Consider the following 23,347-nt stretch of genomic DNA (forward strand, 5'->3'; position numbering starts at 1 on the left):
TTTAAATTATTTAATCTTTTTTTATTACTTGACCTACTGTTAAGACAATCTATAACAAAAAGAATAGAGTAATATTAGCACACACAGTATAATTAGACTAGTAACCAGGAAACGATACAAAATGGTCCTTTGGCCGTCTACACTTTCTAGAGCAGTAGGTCTCTTAAATTCACTTACCAAGCCCAGAAATAATGACTTCCAAAGCCCTGAATATCCACTAAGACAAATTATGCCAATTGTGATTTCTCACATATACTCAGATTGCACAAAGAGAAAGCTTTTAAATGTGATAATTTTTAAATTGAGACTTAAAATTCCTTAGATTAAAAACTACAAAAGGGAGTAAACAGCAAGCCAAATGATTTAAGAGCAAAACTCATTTAGAAAGCGTTATATGTATCTAAATATACATGAACGTGATTATATACATATATGAAAACTGTGCAAATTTGTGGCATTCTAAATAATTCATTTAAGTACAGTTTTGGCATTTAAACAAAGATCAAATCAAGCTTTAAGCTAATAAGAACATAACTTTTTATTTTTAATTTTTTAAATAGAAAAAGGTAGCTAAACACAAAGTACAGATCAGAAAACCCTCATTTAATATAGATTATTTTGAAAAATAAAAAAATTTGTAATAAGGTGGCTTTCTATCTCACACTGAAATGTAAAGAAAACCTCTTTCCCAGATCTAAACTCCAAACTTAGTAAAACCTAAAAACTGTTCAAATCTATGACACAAATCTACCATGACCAATTTAAATTACCCAGGAAAGGGTAGGAGAGGGGATTAATAATCAGACCCAGTTGCACACAGATGGAAAAATGCTTGCAGTCACTCCCAAATAGAACCCTACATTATATATAAATCACAATGAAAATAAAAGTGCCTAACATTACAGAACTGTGAAATTTTGTTTAAAAAAAAAATCAAACATAATACAAATAAACTGTTGGGTATCATTGGTGCACATGGAATAATGTAACACAGAAGGATGATAAGGCTGGAAAATACTGAAAAACAATTAAGACTCAAAACACAAGTTTACTTTAAAAAAACCAAAAAAGTTTGCCAGAGAAAATAAATGCTAAACAGAAAAGCAGACCTTTTCAGCAGGACAGCCTTTTAGACCACTGAAACAGCAAAGACACACCCGACCCCACCCCCACCCCCCCCCCCGCAAATTCTAGTTGACGTAAAAAGAAGGGAAAAAGGTGAAACCAAAGTAAAACACTTCTTCCCTAATCTTATGTCCCAGTGAAGTTAGTGGGACAGAGTCCCCAACACTGAGCTTTGTCCCCCTGGTATCTCTCCTTTACCACCATCACCTCTACTCTCCTATTGGGGACGTCTGTTCCAGCAAACCCAACCTCCTGCAGGCAGCGTTTGAGCACAGGAGAGAATCCTGGAGCCAAGTGAAGGACATCGTACATTTAGCCAAAAGCTCTAAGTGAACTACCAAGAGTGTAGACCTCAAATTCTAATTCCCAATTCAGCATCTGGTGATCAGTATTTGGCACTAGCTGGATAAATAAAGATCTAATCAGAATTTTTGAGCTGAGGCAGATGTAGTTAAATCATAACTCAGTATTTGCAGTCTATGATTTGGTTTCGAACTCCAAAGGCAGGCACAGGTAGCCACACCCCCACATTTCAGAATTGGAGGAAACACTACTAAACAAGATCCAAACAAAACCAGGCAGATGAGCTTGACAAAAATTCTGGTTAAGAGAGAAAAAAAAAAAAAAAACAACTCAACAGATCATTATCCATCCAAGAACTAGCAAAAATGGGCACTTTTCCACCCTTAAACTAGTTTAAACACAGGCAGATGTCTTTCTACTATACTAAGATTTTTCTAGATCTGTTTTTCCTAATTTTCAGAGCTTAATGAGAAATCATTTATTCTATAAAGAAACACAGCATATATGGCCACAGTCTAAAATATGCTTATGATAACTGGAAAATTATGTCACTTAAAAAAACAAATCTTGCACTGTTACACCGTTACTCTACGGTAATTCACGTGGTGCAGGGCTGCGCCCTCACCAGGAAGCAGGGCACGCACCGCCTAGGTTGAACACTAACACTGCACAGAGAGAAGCAGTAACAGCAAAGTCTCCACAGAACTCTTTCTATTTATTTTAACTGTGTATGAGCATTCGGTCAATGCTCCAAATTAAAAACGGTGCAGTAAAAGCAACTTTTAATATAAACAGACGAGAAGCTGCGGTACCAGCGGCCACGTGGCGCTGCGAACAGGAAGAGAAAGCAGTCTGCAGGGGTGAAGCCCAGACGGGGGGGAGGAGAAAAGGGAGGCACAGGAGGCAGATCTCAGACGGACAGTGACACAAAACTGTTGTACTGCTGGATGTTCCGTTTGAGGATATCTGAGCACGGGCCGAGAACACGTTCGAATCTGGGCCGGTCCAGCTTCACGCACTTCAGAGGGCCACGAGCCACCACCGTGGCGGCACGAGGGCGGTTCATCAGGAGTGCGATTTCACCTGGGGAGGGGAGGACACACGAGAGGGGGGTGAGCATCGATGGGAAACACATGCACGGGGGCGCACTTCTGACAGCAATGAGAAAACAAGATTTATCTGTCTTAAATAACTCAATAACTTAGGACAGGCCACAGATGGGCATTTAAAAAAAAAAAAAAACTGACAGAAAACAACCAGTAACTTGATTATTCACAGAGTAAAGGCAGGCACTCCAAAATCTCACACTCTCTGAGAGCCAAAAAGACAATTAAAAAATAAATGTCGGGAGAAAGACAAAATTAAGAAAAACTATGCTACCTCAATGAAAGGCGACTTAAGCTTATTTCAAGGAAATCCACATACCAAAATAATCAGAAGGCCCCAGTCTTCCCACTTCGACAAACTCTTCATTTTCTGACCGACGCTGTAGCACAGCAGCTGAACCCTGTAATAAAATCACCAAACGGCAGAACAAATACTTTCAAATGCAGGGTGACATTTTAAACATCCAACACAATTTTGATTACTTTGTTTAAAAAAAAAGGATTTAGCAGTGATTTCAATCCTCCCATCCATATAAAAGGTGACTGCGAAGAGTCCCAGCATGAGAATCAAACCCCATCTACCCAGCAGCCCCCGCTGGGAGGGCCGCCTCATCACACTGAGGAACCCAGAGAGCTCACACTCAGGTTAGCAAACTGCAGCCAGAGGGCCAGACCCAAGCTCAGTCGGTTTTTATAAATAAAACATTACGGGAACAACACACCCATTCATTTATACACTGTCTATGTCACTTTTGCACTATGGCAAGAGCTGAGTCTTTGCAACAGAAACCCTATGGTTCACAAAAGCCTCGACGACTTACCAACTGGCCCTTCAGAGAAAGAGTCCCTCGACTTCTGAATTATCCAATTAGCATCTACTGAGCCACTTTCATAGAAAATCTGCTCTTTGGCTCTGCTTGGCAGGCAAGAGTATGTTCTACATTTCCATGAATTGTGAAAATATAAAACACAGTAATGGTATTGTGCTGAGCAAGGTAAGTCAATCAGAGAAAGACATGTATCATATGACCTCACTGATATGAGGAATTCTTAATCTCAGAAACAAACTGAGGGCTGCTGGAGTGGTGCGGGATGGGAGGGACGGGGTGGCTGGGTGAGAGACATTGGGGAGGGTATGTGCTATGGTGAGGGTTGTGAATTGTGTAAGACTGATGAATCACAGACCTGTATCTCTGACATAAATAATACATCATATGTTAAAAAAAAAAAGATTACAGAAAACTTTGTTTCAGAAACTAAAATTTGGCAAATATAAAAACAAACATAGTAATAGTTAGAATTTAGTACTTGCTTTTAATCCTTGTTTGCCAATAGTCCAGACATATGATTTTAACAAGAATGGTACAGAACCATTAACAGTTAATGCTAAATGACTGAGTTTCATTTGGCTTGCATAAGGACTGAGTAGGCCAGAATTTGGCTGTAACTTCATGAATAGCCCTTCCAGAATTCTAACACAAACTCATTTAAAATGTGGTGACCTGGGCGCCTGGGTGGCTCAGTCGTTAAGCGTCTGCCTTCGGCTGAGGTCATGATCCCAGGGTCCTGGGATGGAGCCCCACATCAGGTTCCCGAGTCTGCTTCTCCCTCTCCCTCCGCCCCTCCCCCCTGCTCGTTCTCTCTCTCTCTCTCTCTCTCTCTCTCACTCTCTCAAAAGAATAAAATCTTTTAAAAAATTAAAAAATAAATAAAATGTGGTGACCTGGCAGCAAACCAAACGGCACCATTTCAAAGTGAAAGATAATTTTTAAATAAAACTGTCAGGTATCCTTAAAAAAAAAAAAAACCAAACTATAAATCAGAATTAGGCCCTTTTTTCTCTTACGCTATACAATTTTTTAATAGCATCAAACACAGATGCCTTTACCTCTAAAATAATGAAGAACTCGTCCCCTGGCTCTCCCTGCACCACAATCTTCTGCCCATCTTCAAACTGAACGGGTTCCAATGCATCAGCTACCGTGAGACGTTCCCACTTGTCCAGAGATTCTGAAAGGCAAGAATCAAAAGAATTTCTCTCCATTAACTGTCAATGCTAAAAATGTCAAAACAAAACTATAAAGAGAATCAAACAGCCATGCCCATTCAATATTCTAGTGTTACAGATTAAACATGGCACCCCTCTTCAATTACCTCAAATCTCAGCAAGATCCTCCTATTATTTACAGATAACCCTTAGATCCTTACTTCAGTAGTCCAGTGGCCACGTTAATTTATATCAACTGCACTCAATGGTAAAGGAGTAAAAAAATGTAACCATTAAGTTTCCTAATGAACACCAGCAATGCAAATCAAACCTACAAGACCCAAAAGTCATAGTGTTAGCAACCGTACTATTCCAAAGGTTCATAGAAATAACTTATCTGTTTAAATCCTAAGTTGAATTTATTTACGAAACCAACAAGGAGAACCAGACAGTAATATTAGTTCCCAAAGGCCAAACTGAAACCCAAGTCACTAAGTAAATGTAATCCTTTCAGAGAAAGGAAAAATAAGGGAAAAAGTCCATTCGCTCTAACGATGGCAGAAGACTATTACTTAAGAATCACCACACACCCCCTCCCAGGGAAGAACAGGTTGTAACAATATTGTAAGGCCACAAAACAAAATACAGACAACTATCTCAAGTTAACCTGCTTTACTCTAAACTTCACCAAACTTCTAGCACTTTTTCAGAGAAAGCCAGAAAATAACACCTACTCTTTCTACAGAGAAAAGGTATTCTTGGCAACACTCACTGTCCTGAACCAATAAACTCACCAAACGGAGCAACAGAGACAGACATCTCAGGGGGATGACTACCAATGTCCACTGTCAAAGGAGGACACTTTCAGCCTTTCTGTCTCCCCCAGAGGAATGAGGAACACATAGTTCCAGGAAGCTTTTCTCAGGTCCACCATTTCTAGTTAAGAGGTTTGTCACATACTAGCAAATTAAATACACTGTAAAATTACTTCTAACTTAGTCAAACTTCAACTTTGTATCCCACGTGTTTTTCATTACTATTAGCAAAAAAAAAAGTGAGTTAATAACCAGAGCAGTATTTATGAAATGCAACAGGTTTTCCTTAACCATCACCAACACTTCAATCTAATGATTCTCTGTGCGATCTTCCCAAACTCACCTAAAATAGAGACTTTACTAAGAAACTCCTCATACATCTTCCGCTTTCTCAGAGTGCTTCCCTATAAATGAAAAAAATAAAAGTCATCTCAAAAATGTGTAATTATCACATAATGCTGCGGAATAATAAATACTAAGTGTTAAGTAAACAAAAAAAAGTCCACGCTTGCTGCTGCTTCTTGATACATGATTATTTTTCTTCAGGTCGGCGACGGTAAACCCTCTGGTTCAGCTCAATAAAAAGCTGTGTAACTCATTCTTAAAAGTAACACCAAGCTGGGGGACCTGGGTGTCTCACTTAAGAGTCCAACTCCTGATTTTGGTTCAGGTCATGATGTTGGGCTTGTGAGAACAAGCCTCAGGTCAGGCTCTGTGTGCTGGGCATGGAGCCTGCTTGGGCTTCTCTCTCTGCCTCTCCCTTCCCCTTCCCACCCCTCCTCAAAAAAAAACAAAGAAGTATAACACCAGGCATACAGCAAAGAAGGTGCCTAATACCACCAATAAGTGAAATGTTATATAAATACTCAGTTCTCAAAAAAAAAAAAAAAACAGCCAAGTTACATGTGTGACTATAGCTGAATATATTTCCAGCCCAGGGTTCTTCCCCACAACCCCAATTCTCCACAGAAGGAAGGAAATAAAGCTGCTACCACTTCTAGACCTCCCACCAAAAACACTGCCATAGCCCCAAACCTAACCAAGCTGTCTTATCTGTAAAGTTTGTTAAATATATCTGGGGGAAGGCCAGAGGGAAACACAGTCCTCTACAATATCCTTACACACACATATATACTTATCTATACATACACATTCTCCAAATACAGAAAATATTCAAAGTACATCCAACTGTATATTGTCAAATAGCCACATAGGCACTGTACAAATTTAAGGAAATCATTCAAGATGACGAATGCCATTAGCTGGCACTTAATCATCTAAAGCTACTCTATAAATCTGTCACAAAGTTCTCAAAAAGTCTGACTATATCAGCAGAACGTTCCAACGGTTTTATTATTTTGTTTATTCCTTCAGTGAAAGGGGACATTTGCACTACTGATAACCCACTTGCAGTTTAGAGAAGTGGATTACTCCTGAATGGCTTTAAGTCACTTAATGCACTTACGAGTAGCATTTATCAAGCTACCTCAAGTGTAAAGATAAAGTAAGTAAAGATCAGCAAATGGACAGACTTCCAAACATGAACTAACAATTACATACACACCACATTTGTTTCCCATGCTTTCTCTGGCCACATGTTTGTTCTACAAGATCTGGTGATATTACTCAAACATCAGTTACACAGACCGAAATTCAAAATTGCACTCCAAAAGCCATGCTGTCTCACCATGAGGATTCTTCTATAGCTGTCTCGGTCAATACCCCACAATTTCACATTCGTCTTTGCCTTGACAGTGGCTGCTCTAGGTGTCCCATAGATCAAAGCAAGTTCCCCAAAGCTCCCTCCTTCCCCAACACTGGTTGCCCATTCACTGTTGACGTAGACCTAAAACACAAATGACAAAGAATCAGTTTTTTCCACATATACAAACACAGAACTATTAAAAACCCACAAACCTCTCTAAGGGGGCAGAATCCTGAATTTTCTTTCAAAAAATAGAGTATATTATGTTTTTACAAAGCAGAGCAAAACAGTTGCTGTCTGACAGTGAGTTAAAAAAACCCAGAGGGTCTGTGATTTACCTGACTTAATTACCAGATAAGAAAGAAAAATGTTCCCATAGGGATGATCAGGGCAAAAAGGTAAACAGCATTAACAACCATGTATATTCACAGAGTGTTGTGTCATGTACTATGCTAAGCATCTCCCCTGCAGAAGACACTGAACTATCTAATAATCCTGGGACAGCAATGCTGTTATTATCTGCATTTCACTTGTAAACAAGACTCACAAAATTAAGAAAGCTACACCAAGTCTCGGAGCTAATGACCATGTAGGACTGACTCAGCCTCTCCCTTCCATTTGTCTTACCACACAGCACACACACACAGGCCTCAACCATGACTCCAGCAAGATTTAAACCAAGGGGCGCCTGGGTGGCTGTTGGTTAAACATCCAACTCTTGATTTCTGGTCAGCTCATGATCTCAGGGTTGTGAGATAGAGCTCCGCATCAGGCTCCACGCTGGGCATGGAGTCTGCTTAAGATTCTCTCTCTCCCTCTGCCCCTCCTCCGCCTGCCACTCTCAAGCACACATGCATGCTCTCTCTCTCTCTAAAAAAAAAAAAAAAAAAAAAAAAAATGTAATGTCTAGCTAAAGAAATTGTCTTCAGTAGTTTAAAGTTTCTCTGTGTCATTAAAATATTTAGCAAAAGATGCTGATAGAATTTGACATACAAGGGTTATATATGCCCTTCAGAAACTCTTAATAGTAATAAATATCAACACATTAACTTCTACGATTACCAATATATTTTTGCTATCATTAAATCTTACATCCATCTCTCCTTGATCAATCACATAGAAGTTATCCCCTTCATCACCTAAAAGAGAGTAAAAATGTTAGATGTATAATAGAAATTAAAGAAACATATATCAGAACTACCAAATTAATGTAAAATAGTAAATTTATTTTATACATTAAAATACGTATTTTTATATTAACACAACCTTTCAGGGGAAAAAAAGTCCAGCAATATATTTTTAAAGCCATAAAACTGATCAATTTTTTTAGTCATCTCATAGTGAAGAATATCTCTGGGGAAAAAAAAAAAGCTACATGTGTACAAAGACAGTAACTGCTACATCATTTGTAACAACAAAACAAGAAACAACTCAAAGAGTAAGTAACAAAATATCAGACTGTCACTAACCTGGAAAATACATGAATTATGGAGACCCATAATGAAAATATTCAAGAATAAATTTTAAAAGGTGGGGGGCGGACCCATAAGGTTAGTGAGATCCATGTCTGTATACAGGGCAAAAAGGTTAAGAATCAGGAGAAGGCACAGAACCTTACAAACAGATGGGCTATATGATTAAGAATGCAAATGCTTTACTACTTCCTACTTTATTTTACTAATCAATATAAGGGATATATGAAATACATATGGTTCTGAAATCCGACACAACATTCAAAATTAAAATGTATTCTTTAAGAGTTACTATAAACAAAACCGTATCACATACTAGAAAAATCGTAGTCCTTTAAGGAAAGTGTACCTCTTAGCTCAAAGGATTTTAACTTAAGAAAGAAACAGGATCACTTAGGTTGATCATATGACTTTTGCCATTTTGCAGATGTGGTGTATGATGCTGACTGACTTGTGAATAGTGAACCATCCTTGCATCCCCAGAATAAATCCCACCTGATTGTGGTGAATGATCTTTTTAATGGATTGTTGAATGCTAAAATTTTGTTTAGGATTTCTGCATCTATGTTCTGAGACTGGCCTGTAGTTCTCTTTCTTTGTGGTGTCTTTGTCTGGTTTTGGTATCAGGGTAATGCTGGCCCTATAGCATATATTTGGAAGCTTTTCTTCTTCTTCTATTTCTTGGAATAGTTTGAGGAGGTATGAACTTTACAGGGAATATACCTCAATATAGTAAAGGCCATATACGAAAACCCACAGCTAAGCTAACATCATACTCAATGGTGAAAAAGCCTTCCCTCTAAGTGGGGAACAAGACAAGGATGTCCACTCTCACCGCTTTTATTCAACATAATACCGGAAGTCCCAGCCACAGCAATCAGACAAGAAAAAGAAATGAGGCATCCATATTGGTAAAAAAGTTTAAACTGCCACTATTTGCAGATGATACAATATTACACATAGAAAATCCTAAAGATTCCAACAAAAAACTATTAGAATAAATGAATTCAGTAAAGTGGCAGGATACAAAATAAAAGCCAAAAATAAATAGCATTTCTATAAACTAATAACAAAGCAGGAAGAGAAATTTAAAAAACACTATTTACAATTGCACCAGTAAAGAATAAAAAACAAGGAATAAACCAAGGAGATGATAGATCTGTACTCCAAAACTATAAAACACTAATGAACGAAATTGAAGATGACAAAAACAAATGGAAAGATATTTCATGTTCACAGACTGAAAGAGTTAATGTTGTTAAACTGTCCCTACTACCCCAGGCAATCTACAGCCTCAACACAATGCCTATCAAAATACCAACAGCATTTTTCACAAAACTAGAATAATACTAAAATTTGTATGGAACCACAGAAGACCCCAATAACCAAAGCAATCCTGAGAAAGAATAACAAAGCTGGAGGTATCACAATACCAGATAGATTCTGAGATATACTACAAAGCTGTAGTAGTGATCCAAATAGTATGGTACAGACACAAAATGGATTCTTCTGTTCTAGCAATGGAACAGAAGAGAGAACCCAGAGAAAAACCTGCAAGTATACAGTCAATTAACCTATGACAAAAGAAACAAGAAAACATACTGGGGAAAAGACAGGTTCTTCAACAAATGGTGCTGGGAAAACCGGACGGCTACACGGAAAAGAACGAAACTGGACCACTTTCTTACACCATACACAAAAATAAACACAAAATGGATTAAAGACCTAAATGTGAGACCTGAAACCATAAAAATCCTGTAAAAGAACATAATACAGGCAGTAATTTCTCTAACACTGGCCGTAGCAACATTTTTCTAGATATGTCTCCTAAAGCAGGGGACTACATCAAAATAAAAAGTTTCTGCACAGCAAAGGAAACCATTAACAAAAAAGCAATCTACTGAATAGGAGAAGATAAGTGCAAATCATATATCCAATAAGGGGTTAACATCTGAAATATATTAAGAACTTATGCAACTCAACACCAAAAAAACCACAACCTGATTAAAAAATGGGGCAGGGGATCGGAATAGACATTTTTCCAAAGACACATACATGACTAACAGGCACATGAAAAGATGTTCAACATCACTCACCATCAGGGAAATACAAATCGAAACCACAATGAGGTATCACCTAACACCAGTTATAATAGCTAAAATCAAAATGACAAGAAACACAAAGTGCTGGGGAGGATGCAGAGAGAAAGGAATCCTCATTGCACTGTTGGTGGGAATGTAAACTGGCATAGCCACTGTGGAAAAACGTATGGAAGTTTCTCAAAAAATTAAAAATAGAACTACCATATGATCCAATGATCCCACTATTGGGTACTAACCAGAAAAAAATGAAAACACTAATTTGAAAAGATATATGCACCCCTATGTTTACTGTAGCATTATTTACAACAGCCAGATAGGGAAGGAACCAAAGTGTCCATCAACAAATGAATGGATGAGGAAAATCTGGTGTACATACACAATGCAATATTACACAGCCATAAAAAGGATGAGACGGTACCATGTGAAACAACATGGATGGACCAAAGGGTATTATGCTAAGTGAACTAAGACTGTGAGAAAGACAAATACCATATGATTCCACTCATAAGTGGAATAAAAAAAAAAAAAAAAGAAAGAAAAGCAAAACCACACACATACAAATGAATAAACAATCAAAAAGCAGAATCAGACCTATAAATACAGAGAACAAACTGATGGTTGCCAGAAGGGAAAGGAGGTGGGGAGTTGGGCAAAATGGGTGAAGGGGAGTGGGAGGTACAGGCTTCTAGTTATAGAATGAATGAATCATAGGAATAAAAGACACAGCATAAGGAATACAACCAACAATACTATAATAGCGATAAAGGGACAGATGATACTACAAATGTGGTGAACATAGCATAATATATAAACTTGTCAAACCATGAAGTTGCACACCTGAAACTAATATAACATTGTTTGTCAACTACACTCGAAGACAAAAAAATACGAAAATCCAATCATATTATAACAGAAGAAAATGGTAGACTGGAAGAGGAAAACAAACTTCAATAAAGAAATCCTACATTCCCACAGTACTACAGGACCCAGAGGCAGCAGCCTTTACCTTGCTGAATAACAGTCTCTCCAGCAATAAAGGAAACCGGAAACATGGCATCAAAAATATCACTGCAAGAGACAAAAGGCCTCGAGTTACATCTCATCTGTGTCTTCTATGGATTTCAAACATTAAGTTTAGACTTAAAGCTCCCAGATTTTCACCCTGGACTGTCCACAGGTGAACAATTATTAAGAGTCTTAAAACTCGCAACAATGATGAAACTAGTTTGGGGCCACAACTGTACTGAAATAACAGTGTAACAAAGAACCTGTACCTACCTTCTCTCATTATCGTCAAGATGTGAAAAGAGCACATTCTTTTCAATGGCTTTGGCCAAAGCAGCCATAGTCTTATAATCTTTTGGTATAACCTAGAAAAGAAGGTCGAATAACAAGTCCATAAATGAAAAGCAGATCATGTTTGAACATGCATTTCAATTAAATGTCAAGATACATTACAGTATTTAAACAAGATAGCTTTGTGTTAAGTATTTAACACAACACACTTGTAATATCTTTGATCTACAAAGTACTCAATAAATATTGGCTAATTAATCCCCTTGCCTACAACGAAGACTGTATTTAAAGGCTGGTATTTGGTTTCCAGTCAACAACTAAAGAAACAAATCATCCACACCTTAAGTAAGGTCATTATTCTGAGGCAAAACTAAGCATTTTATGATAATTAGTCATTTTTTAAACTGTGATTAGGTACTACTAACTTCACAAGCCTCTTGCCAGGGCAATTCTCTTCCGCCTTTGGTCTAATAGCATAACTCAAAATGGCAGGCTAACTCTAAGGAAGAGTCAAAAGGATGAAGCTTATAGGATAAAAAGTTAAAAGTCACAACATGAATTCTAGGATGTCAAAAAACCAACCATGATTCAAGAGAAAAAAAGAGTACTGCCTGCTTCTTCTACTGCAACACAACATGGAAAGGAAACCCCCTCCAAATACAATTATTCACTATTTTATAATCACTGTTAGTTATTTCCTCTGATGACAGCTTATTACAGAAAGCCTGTTTCTTCAGTACCCAAGACCTGTACAGGATGAAGTACAATCCATCCTGTCCGTGTTTTACTCTGCAAAACGGTACATGTACTCATCAACAGAGGCTGGCTGACTACCACGTGGGTCCTGAACACATCGCCCCAATGAGTAGGTGACAAGACTACCTTTCTAACATATGATGCAGCATCTTCCTCCGTGTAGACTTCAGCACTGATAGCACCTCGTCGCCTCCGGCCCTTAACCACTGGGTTGGGGGGAGGAGGAGAGATTTCATCCTCCCTCGAATCTGCACGGGAGCTTGCTTTCTGCAGATTCTGAATCTGTTTTGCCTCCTCCTGAAAAAAATTACCGTTTTATAAAATGAGATCCTTCAAGATATAAATTTAGTATGCTCACATCCCAGTGAGAACCAATCTCCATCACTTCAAATCTCTTCCTCTATTACCAATGTGAAAGGGGAAATGCCAATTCCAAATGCAAAAAAAGGGAGTCAAGTTTGAAAAGAAATACTCTGAAAGGACTATAATGTTTCCTCAGACAATAACAGATACTATACTTATTAATGAGCAAAAACCATTAATACAGACACAACCCACAAATGAAAAATTAGATACTTGCTATGGTAATACACTGACAACAATGCTTTGTAATGCACACAACAGTAATAAAACTGCAAAACAAAATCCTGGGGTTTTTGTATGCTGCTACAGATAGCATGAAGACCCCCCCCCCCACACACACACATATCAAAAGAATGTTACCTGGAAATAATCACATAGGTACAGCAAAGCAATACACAAATGTCTAGGTTACTGTATTATTTCATTAACTCAGTAAGTATCTCTAGATCTGCCATGTCAAGTCTATGCTAGGAAAAGACGGTGTCAAAACTAACAGGAAAGGGGCCTAAGCCTGTGGAATTCATATTCTAGCTGGAGTCTCAGACAGAAACAAATAACAAAATGATGTGATGGTAACCAAGAATTTAAATTAGATCAGATCTAACGGGGCGCCTGGGTGGCTCAGTCGTTAAGCGTCTGCCTTCGGCTCAGGTCATGATCCCAGGGTCCTGGGATAGAGCCCTGCATCGGGCTCCCTGCTCTGCGGGGAGCCTGCTTCTCCCTCTCCCACTCCCCCTGCTTGTGTTCCCTCTCTCGCTCTGTCTCTGTCAAATAAATAAAATCTTAAGATCAGATCTAAAAGTACTTCTCCCAGCAGAGCTAGAAGCCTTCTTTATTATCAGGGTTTACACCAAAATTAAAACCAAGAAAGTTTACTTGTTTCTAAAAACTCATTAAACCAATTCATATAAAAACTGAAATAAATTTTTTAACATTCTTATTTTTCAGACCCAAGGCTTAGAAAAAAATTCCTCTTAGCTCTGCAGTAAAGAATGAGTTATCATGCCTGATATAAATAAGAATGTGTTCTCTAGAACACTCATATTCATTTGACTCATTCTCCGGTATTTTTCTAAACCATCTTTCAAATTCTAAATGAACTTATTAGCATTCACTGATAATTTCAGAACATTTTTTTATAAAAATGAAATTTTAAATTTCTTTCTAATTAAAAGAGGTGCCTGGGTGCTCAGTCAGTTAAGCGTCAGACTCTTGGTATTGGCTCCAGTCATGATCTCCAGGTTGTGAGGTCGAGCCCCTCATGGGGGCTCCCTGCTCAGCCACAAGTTTGGTTCCCTCTGCCCTGCCCCTGGTTTGGGCGCTCTCTCTAACAGTCTTTAAAAAAAACTTAATAAAAAAAGAAATTAAAGAGATGCCTACTTTTTCTCCTGCATGGTACTTAGCCCTGCTTTTGGCATTAAGACAAATAAAAGAACTTATTAATGCAGCAACAAAGTCTGGGAGGATAACCATTAAGGTATTAACAATGTTAATTTCTATTAGTAGAATCATGCCTGATTTTTTTTTTTTCTGGAGGGAAGGTTTGGATTTATTTTTCTCATTTCTCCGGATTTTCTAATTTTCAAATTAAGAGAAAGAAACCACAACAAAAAAATATAATAAAAACAATTCTAATTTGTCTATTTAATTACAAATGCATTTACTTCTTTTTTTAAAAGATACTTTATTTACTTGATAGAGATGGCGTGCCCACAAGTGGGAGGGGGGGAGGCAGAGGGAGAGGGAGAAGCAGGCTCTCCACCGATGAGGAAGGCCAATGCGGGACTCGATCCCAGGACCCTGGGATCATGACCTGAGCCGAAGGCACTTAACCAACACCCAGGCACCAGGCACTCCTGCATTTACTTCCTGACCAAATAATCCAGTAATTCTACTTCTGGAAATTTATTCCAAGATACGCATATATGGGATCTAACATACAAAACTTTGTGATATATACAAAATTATTCACTGTATCACTGTTTGTAATAGTAAAACAATGGAAACAAAATAATCCTCAGTGGAGTGATTAAATAAACTAGAGTTTATCCATACAGCGGAACGCCATGCACCTGTTGGAAAAGAAGAAGCTCTTTTATAATTGAATCTGTAGGTAAATGCCTTTATATTATCTATGGAAAACTGGCTGCATTCAAGGAAGACAATGGAGTGGGAGACTTTTTAAAGTATTTTATATATTATTACTTAATAATGAATAATTTCTACATATATAAAATATGTCTTATAAATCATATGCCACTTTAACCACATATTTACATAGGAAATGCAGTATATTTCATATATTTCATTATATTTTATTGTCATACCCTTTTGTACCTGTAAAATTCTGAACCATGTGCAAATATGTAACCAATATTTTAAAAATACATTTTTCAGAAAACTTACTTCATTTTCCTTCTGATAATTCCAATAACCAGTAAGGTTCTCCTATTTCATACTAACACAGAACTATAAAACTCAAGTCTCCCCAAATTTAGTTTAAGACCATAAGTAAAACACATTCTACCCCCCAAAATCAGTCACTGGCATTTCATAAAAATTTCATGAAAAATTACACAAATAACATCTCATTTGGAACTACATCTAAATGAGTTTTTAAGATAATTTTCAAGTACTAAAAGCATGTTGATTTTTAACACTGTTTCATGGATTCTCTTTAAACGCAATCAAATATAACCTAAACTTGACCACTCAGAGCCATTAACGTAGATCACATTCTAGTACAGATTATGATACATTTTTATATCCTTTCTCTTGCTGTTGTCATTCTGCTGTCAGTCTCTTCCCTCTTCAGTTGTCCCATTTATTAAAACAAAAGCAAAAAAACCCAAACAAACCCTCCTGGTCTACTTACTGGCTACGAGCACTCCTTCAGTTCTGGAATTCTAAGTTCACACCACCCCGGCCAATCACTTACCATGTTCTCAAAAAATCACTGTTCCCTCCCTGCCCTTTGCCATTCCACTCGTCCCTGTAGGTGAAATAAACTTCCAACCAAATAGACTTGAGGCTTGGCCATGGAATGTAAGCGGACATGCCATACTGTGTCCACTCTTATGGTCTGCCCCCCGAGCTTCTGGTCCTTCCCTGCCTTGACAACAGCGTGCTCTATATAATGACTGCTCCTTCCACTCAGCCCCGGAACAAGACCTGTGGAGTCAAGAAGGCAGGATGGGCTGAGCCCAGAAGAGCTGCACATGATAGAGAAATAAGGTCTTTTGTAGTGAGCCACTAAAATTGGGAGGTGTTGTATGTGGAGTAAGCCACTATAATTGGGGGGGGGGTTGTATGCTGCCACAAAAAAATCTAACTAGTACACTGCAAGACCACAGCCACATTACTTCATTTTTTAGTTTTACCTGCTACCTCTTACAACGGTGATAATCACCGACCTCACACATTTGAAATAATGAGTATGTGTATATGCAAAGTGCTTCAGACAGTACCCAGGACATAGGAGACAATGGACACAGCTATTAAAATTCCTCTATCAGACAGGCAAGGTACTAATAAATATATGCAGAAATGAGGACTTAAATTCCAGGAGACAGTCTGAAGCAAAATGCAGACGCTTTCAATGGACCAACTGTGACTTTTTTGGCACATTTCTTATTGAGTAACTGAGGGTACCCGAAACATGACCCATGGTTAACACAGGAAAGGAGCTGACAAGAATGTGATTGTATCTTTTCAGACATATAAACCTAACACCTAATGTACAGAACAATGATCCACTGAAAAGTTGAAAATCTGGTTGCTTGAAAGCTCAGATATCTATATTCAACCCTAGCTAAAGGAATGTATGCAAGTGAATCAAGACCCTTGAGTTACAGGAAAAGAGTATATTAAGCTATGACTTTTGTTAAGAGGTAGAGAAACCAAACAAAACACATTAAATCTAAAAATCCTATGTGCAAAAAAAAAACTATGTGAATAATGATTTCTTGCTTTCCCTGTTGGTTAGTGCTTAAACAGCGCTACAGTAAGCCCAGGCTTTGAAACTAGCACCACACATTCAACACTCCCTATAAAAAGACACACACTTAATGTCTCATCAACTTCATTCCCTCATCTGATGGTTTCTATTGATGTCCGAAGCAAAGAGGGATCACCTTACAGTGACCCATTTCAGAACCAGATCTCCAGGAACGCACTTTATTTCAAAACAGGGAAGGCCCACGACAGTCTGGCTCTACAGGATTTCACAAACTATTTGGAAATTGCTTAAAATGGAGAAAACCGGACTTTCTACCACAATTCTAAGACAGCAAGGCTACTTTCATGGGGGCTGCATAGTTGTTTTTTGTTGTTGTTATTTTAATCATGGTACTAAACACCAATTTTAACAATCAGCTTTTCAAGAAAACAGTAGGAAATGTCTGATCATTGAGCTAACCAAACATTTTTTAAATCCTAGTACAGATTCTTTTAGTAATAAAGTATGCTACTTAAAAGAGTTTCCAAACAAATGGGATGTATTACAAATATTTCTATTATGTAACTAGATACTTAATGATCATATACCCAAGAAATGCCTCCCAATTGGTTCATAATCATCATGAACCACATCAAACTTCAATACACAAAAGAAAACCTGTAAATTCATCTCGAAGATTTACAAAAACAAACCAAAGTACTCAAAACATTTAACGTTCCAGACTTTCTCATTCACCATTTCTTCAGGGAAGTGAACTGAAGCATTGTCCTTGACTATCTTTTTGCTTAGAAAAGCATACACCATATGCTTAGGTCACAGTAACATACACACAATGAGGATGAACAAAGAACAAAAACTAATGAATTAATTTTTTTTCAAGAAGAAACACGTCCTGACTGAAACTGTAAATAAAGTAAAATTCTGACAACCATCAATCTTAGTATCTCCGCTTTATAGGGGGCTCATCTGAGATATATTATCTGTACTAATATGGACATCTCTAAATTCAGAACTTCTGATAGATCACTCAGAAGCTAGACTCAAACGCTTCACTACATTGGTCTCAAAAGGTGAGATAAGGTTTATCAAGTTTGTTTTGTTGAGGAAGACTAAAGCATTAACTGCTTTCAAGCACTGAAGGATTTCTCTTGTCATACAACTGCTACTTCTGATCAACTGTATCTAATTAATTAATCATTTTTATGGATTAAAACAGTTACAAGGAACTATGTGTAGAAGCCCTCTGTTAACCCAACTAAACTTAGCAAACGAACATAGGTTCGTTTTCTGACAAATTCTCCTGATGACAAAGTTAAAAATTACTATAAATGCCTTCACTGCATTTCTTTTTTGAAATTCCGTTTTAGGTTTCTTATTTGGTCAGAATTCCTTTCCTTCCAAATGGTACAAATTAGCAACATTCTAGAGCATTACACTTAACTATGGTGTCAGTGTCGTCATCTCCCCACATTTTATCTTTACCTTCTCCAGCCTCTCGAAGTATTCCCTGAGGAATGCCATGGGTCTCTCGGGTCGAGCAGTGCACAACTGCACAATAGAATCCTTGAGCAGCGCCTGAATGTTGTGCTTCTGGACGTAGAGCTCGCATTCCCGGAGGCTGCGCTCCTCCTCACTGCTGGCAGTGCTGCCGGACGCCATGGTTCTCTACAGGGAAAAAAACCACACATATGCTTCTGGAAACCATTTATAAAGAGCAAATGCCAATTTGGCCTTTGACTTAATAAATTCATCAGGCAACTGATTCACAAGGGTTTTTTTTTTTTCTAAGTAGATTTTTTTTTTTTCCCCAGACAGGGAAGTGGGGGCTCTGGAATAAAATATGTAGGAAAATAGCATTCCCCCAAAGAAGTGTTTCATTTAGATTCTGCACACAGCAACAGTAAAAGGCAAGAACCTGATCTCCTGGAAGGAAGTATGAGCCACTACCCCCTGCAGAGGCGTCAGGCCCTTAAGGGAATTTCATTCAGTTCTCCCCTTGCAAAAGAAATCATGATGACGTGGGAAGTGTGTAAATGGTAAACAGGACCGAGAATTACAAGGGCACACAAGTTGGCTCTAAGTGAAAGCAAGTAAGCACAATGAAGAACATCTGACATTCCCTATACGTAACTCCTATCCTGGGGGAGTGTCCTTACTGTCACCCAGCAAACCACTGGAGCAAAAGATCTGATTAACCAACTACTAGTGTAATCAAAAAATTTAAAAAAAAACAAAAGGAACCCCGGATGACTTTTAAAAGCAGCCTCTTATTCCAGACTCTTCTATAAAATTCCAGCCCTAAATAACAGCACACCAACACACTGGTAACAGAAAAAAAATCCTTAAAAGAAAAAAAAAATAAATAAATGAAAACAAACAAAGAAACCTTACCAAGTAAATCATAAAAGATTTGGACAGGTAAATGTCAAAACATTTCTTCAGCTGGATAGAAAAATGCTAAAACAGGTTAAATTTTAAACTTACACGAAGATTCAATAGATAAATTGCATTTAATCAATTTTAGAGGATTCAAACTACCTTGATGTAAAGTAAAATAAGTAGAAATATAATAGTGAGCAGCTGACTTTACCTTGGAATTAAAAGCTTAATAATTTAACAAGTCATAAATTATTTTCCTTCCAACTTCTAATTATTAAGCTATTAAGATTAGAAAATAAAAGCGAGGTCCTCTCCCCTCCCCAACTGAATTCAATACAAATCAGTCTTTTCCAAAGACAACGCACTCAAAATCAGAGATGGAACTGTAAATTTGAAAGAAAAAAGAAATACCAGAGTCAAAAGCCAAAGAGCTACACTGTTACTCATTCTGTTTTGACAACTTTCATGATAAAGGTCAATAACAGACTAACAGACCATGAGAAAGTTTGTAGCTCCCTGACAAGCACATAAATTAAAAGCCAGAGAAAAAGAATCATGCTACTTCAGAAATATACAATCCGAAAAAAAAAAAAGTTCCATTTACTTTGGATTTATAACAGCCACTTTTCCAGGTCAGACACTCATATGAACTGATAGTCCACTTCAGTAGAATTTTCTGCATTTCAAAAAATACCAAAGGCCACCAAGAACAATGATAAATCAGATCTTTTATGCTTCAAAATATTCAGACATATTCTGGGAATACCAATACATGTATTCAACTGATCAGAGAAATCATTCAAAGATCAGGTCTTCAGCTGGTAGAAATGAGAGAACGGTGTGTAAGAAGTGAAACTGGCTCTTTGTCTGAAACAAAATAATGTGTTAAAAAGAACACACTGGTGTTTTTAAGGCAGCACATTAACAAAAATGCCCCAAGAATAACGCGGTCATCATGTGAACCCCTTAATCCAAACTTAACAGTCTTATAGTATTTTTAATCGAATATACCTAGATTAACTCCGTACTTGTTCTTAAAACTAAAGAGCCCAACAATTTAGCTTCTACCCCCACCCAAAAAATTATTTAACTACTTTGAAACTTCCACTGCATTGTATACTCATAAGAAAACACAGATTTTTTTCTTTTGTAAATTCAATTGTGATAAAAATTCCGCTTCAAAGGGATTACACGCGAGGAAATATTTAACACACTTTTGAGAAACGTGCTGATTCAGACCGCAGCCCCTCAGACCAGCCAGGAACACCTCCTTTGGGTGATCCCGAGCAAGTGTTCTCTTTCCTGCTAGAAAGACCGATCTCTTGGAGAATCAAAGTAGTTGTCTGGTATCACACCTGCACTGCGCTGCGGGGGTTAATAGATACCACGTACTTATTTTCGAGAGTGCCCTTCACTTCACTCATGCCACAGTCATGGCTACAAAATGAAGAAGGGAGGCCTATCCTCCCTTCATCCTACTCTAGTCGGAAGGCCACAATGGTGGCGAAAAGACGGAGGAAGGGGGGGGCGGGGATCGGGAAAGGGGAGGTGAAAAGGGACAAAAAAATTTAGGAGCCAGGCTAAAATCATGGGGGTGGGCGTGGAATCCCACGAAGGAGAGGGAAAGCCACTGCTGGAGATGACAAGGAAACACTAGAAAGAAAAACGACGACAACTGCCGAGTCTCAAGATCAGCCAGAAATGCTGGGGAAAACGATGGCGGATTCCAGTAAAATCGAACTGATGTCCTTCAGGAAATGGGGGAGGGCGAGCGAAAAGGCCGCGGCGCGCGGGTGCGGAGGCGGCAGGGGCGCGATGGCCGCGGAGGGCCGGGGGCCGGAGCGCCGCGGGGCGCGCACGGCCGGGGCGGCCCGTGAGCCCGGCACCGGAGCAGCCCCGGCGGCCTGGGGGCCTCGGAGCCGCAGACTCGGGGCCGGGGGTGCGGCCCGGGGCTTGAGGCCTGCGGGGAGGCGCCCGCCGGGACCGGGGAGGGGCAGGGGGTGCGGCCGTCCCCCAGCAGGTCGCTCCCCGTGACGCCATCTTGGATCGGTCCAGCGCCCCCAAACGGGCGACGGGGCGGCGAAGCCGGGCGCGTCGGGGCTCCCCACCGACCCCACTCACCTAGGGACGGGCGGCGGCGGACACGGGGCAGCGGGTGCGAGTCTGCGGCTAGCTGAGCTCTCCCGGCGCTTCTCTCCCAGCCCGGCTCTACTGTGCGATAGCGGCTCGGCGGCTGCTCCACCGGAAACGTCCCGGCCGCAACCAATCAGCGCTCGGCTGCTGACGTCAATGCGCCTCGCTCTGGCCAGAGCCGTCGCCTTGGCAACCTTAAAGGCACTGCGGCCCGGGTTCCCCTTCCGCCCCTCCCTGAAGGACCCTCGCCCCTCCACGCCCTAGAATCGCTTTTCCGCTCTTCTTTCCATCTAACCTCGTCCCTTATTTGCAGGCCTTTCCTCTCGCCCGCCTTTTATCCTTTCCCCACTCTCTCCAGCCCGGCGCTCCCCTCCTTCCGTTCACCTGCCCCCCTTACCTGTTCCTCCCTGGACGCCGCAGGTCCCCTTTATTCTTCCTTCTGCTCTTCGCCCCTTCTCGGTGCGGCTTTCAGGAGCTCCCCTCTCTCGTCGGTCCCTCGCCTCCACTCCTCACGCAGCCCCACTCTCACTCCGGCCTCCCTCGACTCCTCTGCCTTTTCTCCCTCCCTTTTCAACCCCCACCCCCCCTAGCCGGGCCAACCCACGTGGGGCGTCTCGGATGACAGGTGGGCGACTCCGCCCCTGGCCCCTGCAGCGGGAGGACGCGGGGCCAGGGCGGGGAGATTCCTGCCGTTTCCAGGCCACGGAGGAGGCGGCGGCCCCGGCGGATCTGCGGCAGCTGCGCCGCGGGCCGAGCGCGGGCGGGTGCCCAGGATGCGCACGCCCAGCAGTGCATCCTGTGCCCGGCCTTCTCCTCGCCGGCCTCCGGGCTCGGGCCCGCCATCCGGTCCAAGAAATCCGAGCCCTGCCAAGTGTCTGCTTTGGTTGATCGGGCTGCTCTCCGCTCCGGAGGTGCTGTGGTCAATGGAGGCCACGCCATCGCTGTGGGCCCGAGACACTGAAAAGGACTTGTCAGGGTGCTTCTAGAACCTGAACTGCCCCCCCCATCTGGCATGGTGACAAGTACAAAGGGTGCAGATAGGCGCACTCCCTCTATGACCACACGAGAAATCTCAACTGCCTGCAAAAACCACTCATCAAGGATGATTCGGATTCGAGGGGGGAGAAGCCATTTTTTTCCCATCGGGGTATCTGTCAGTAGAGGAAGAAAGGGGGAGCAGGAGACAGTTTTAGACAAAAAGTCGCTAAATTAATAAAGAAGGCCCTTGGAGGACACGTATCCTTGTGTCTGGTACCTTTTGTATTCACATGATTTATAGCTCTAGCGCTGTATGTGAAAATACAGTGGATTTAACACTTAACACAAAAAATATATACAAATATCTCAATAATTTTTATACGGATTCCAGGTTGAAATGGTAATCTTTTGGATATATTGGGTTTAAATATTAAAATTAATTTCATCTTTATTTTTACTTTTTATTTTTGTGTTTCGTGTGTGTGTTCTGTTTTTTATCTTTTAAATATAGCTATTAGAAAAATGTTCATTACATATATGGCATATGTTGCACTTCTGTGGGACAGCACTGCCTTAGGTGGCCATCTGCTCCCCTAAATCCACCAGGCTGATAAGGGTCCTGCTCATGAGAATATGTCTTTTATTCAGTTATGGTTACTCCTGCTTTCAGAAAGTCGGAGGCAGCATAGGCACCATCAGAAAGGGCTGATTAGGCCTAGAGGAGGGAAATGCAGAAGGAAAGTGTCTCCTTCCCCCCCCCACTGCCCCCACTTCGTGATCACTGGCCTTTTGCCAGGGATGGGTGGAACGGGGGATTAAAGACAGCTTCAGTCATATAGGATTTCACCATTGTCAATACAAAGAAGGGC

The 23,347-nt window shown here is 40.1% G+C and overlaps 1 protein-coding gene across 2 annotated transcripts; it reads right to left on the reverse strand.

Moving 5' to 3' along the window:
* Nucleotides 1-22,055, reverse strand: PRKAR1A (protein kinase cAMP-dependent type I regulatory subunit alpha). 2 transcript variants are annotated; one of them, XM_028112491.2, is made up of 11 exons: nt 21,898-22,055; nt 18,471-18,653; nt 12,794-12,964; nt 11,894-11,985; nt 11,622-11,683; nt 8,134-8,180; nt 7,024-7,182; nt 5,680-5,740; nt 4,423-4,544; nt 2,854-2,935; nt 1-2,511 (listed from the first exon to the last, which is right to left on the reverse strand). In XM_028112491.2, the coding sequence occupies exons 2-11, from the start codon at nt 18,645-18,647 to the stop codon at nt 2,339-2,341; spliced, it is 1,146 nt and encodes a 381-aa protein (XP_027968292.1). In that variant the 5' UTR covers nt 18,648-18,653; nt 21,898-22,055; the 3' UTR covers nt 1-2,338. The 2 variants fall into 2 exon arrangements, with proteins under 2 accessions (XP_027968292.1, XP_027968291.1); XM_028112490.2 differs by lacking the exon at nt 21,898-22,055 and adding an exon at nt 21,489-21,630.
* Between the last annotated feature and the right edge of the window lie 1,292 nt (nt 22,056-23,347).

This window comes from Eumetopias jubatus, unplaced genomic scaffold, assembly GCF_037043125.1.
Source record: "Eumetopias jubatus isolate StellerSeaLion01/CBP00866 unplaced genomic scaffold, mEumJub1_p1.0 scaffold_10, whole genome shotgun sequence".
Lineage (NCBI taxonomy): Eukaryota > Metazoa > Chordata > Mammalia > Carnivora > Otariidae > Eumetopias > Eumetopias jubatus.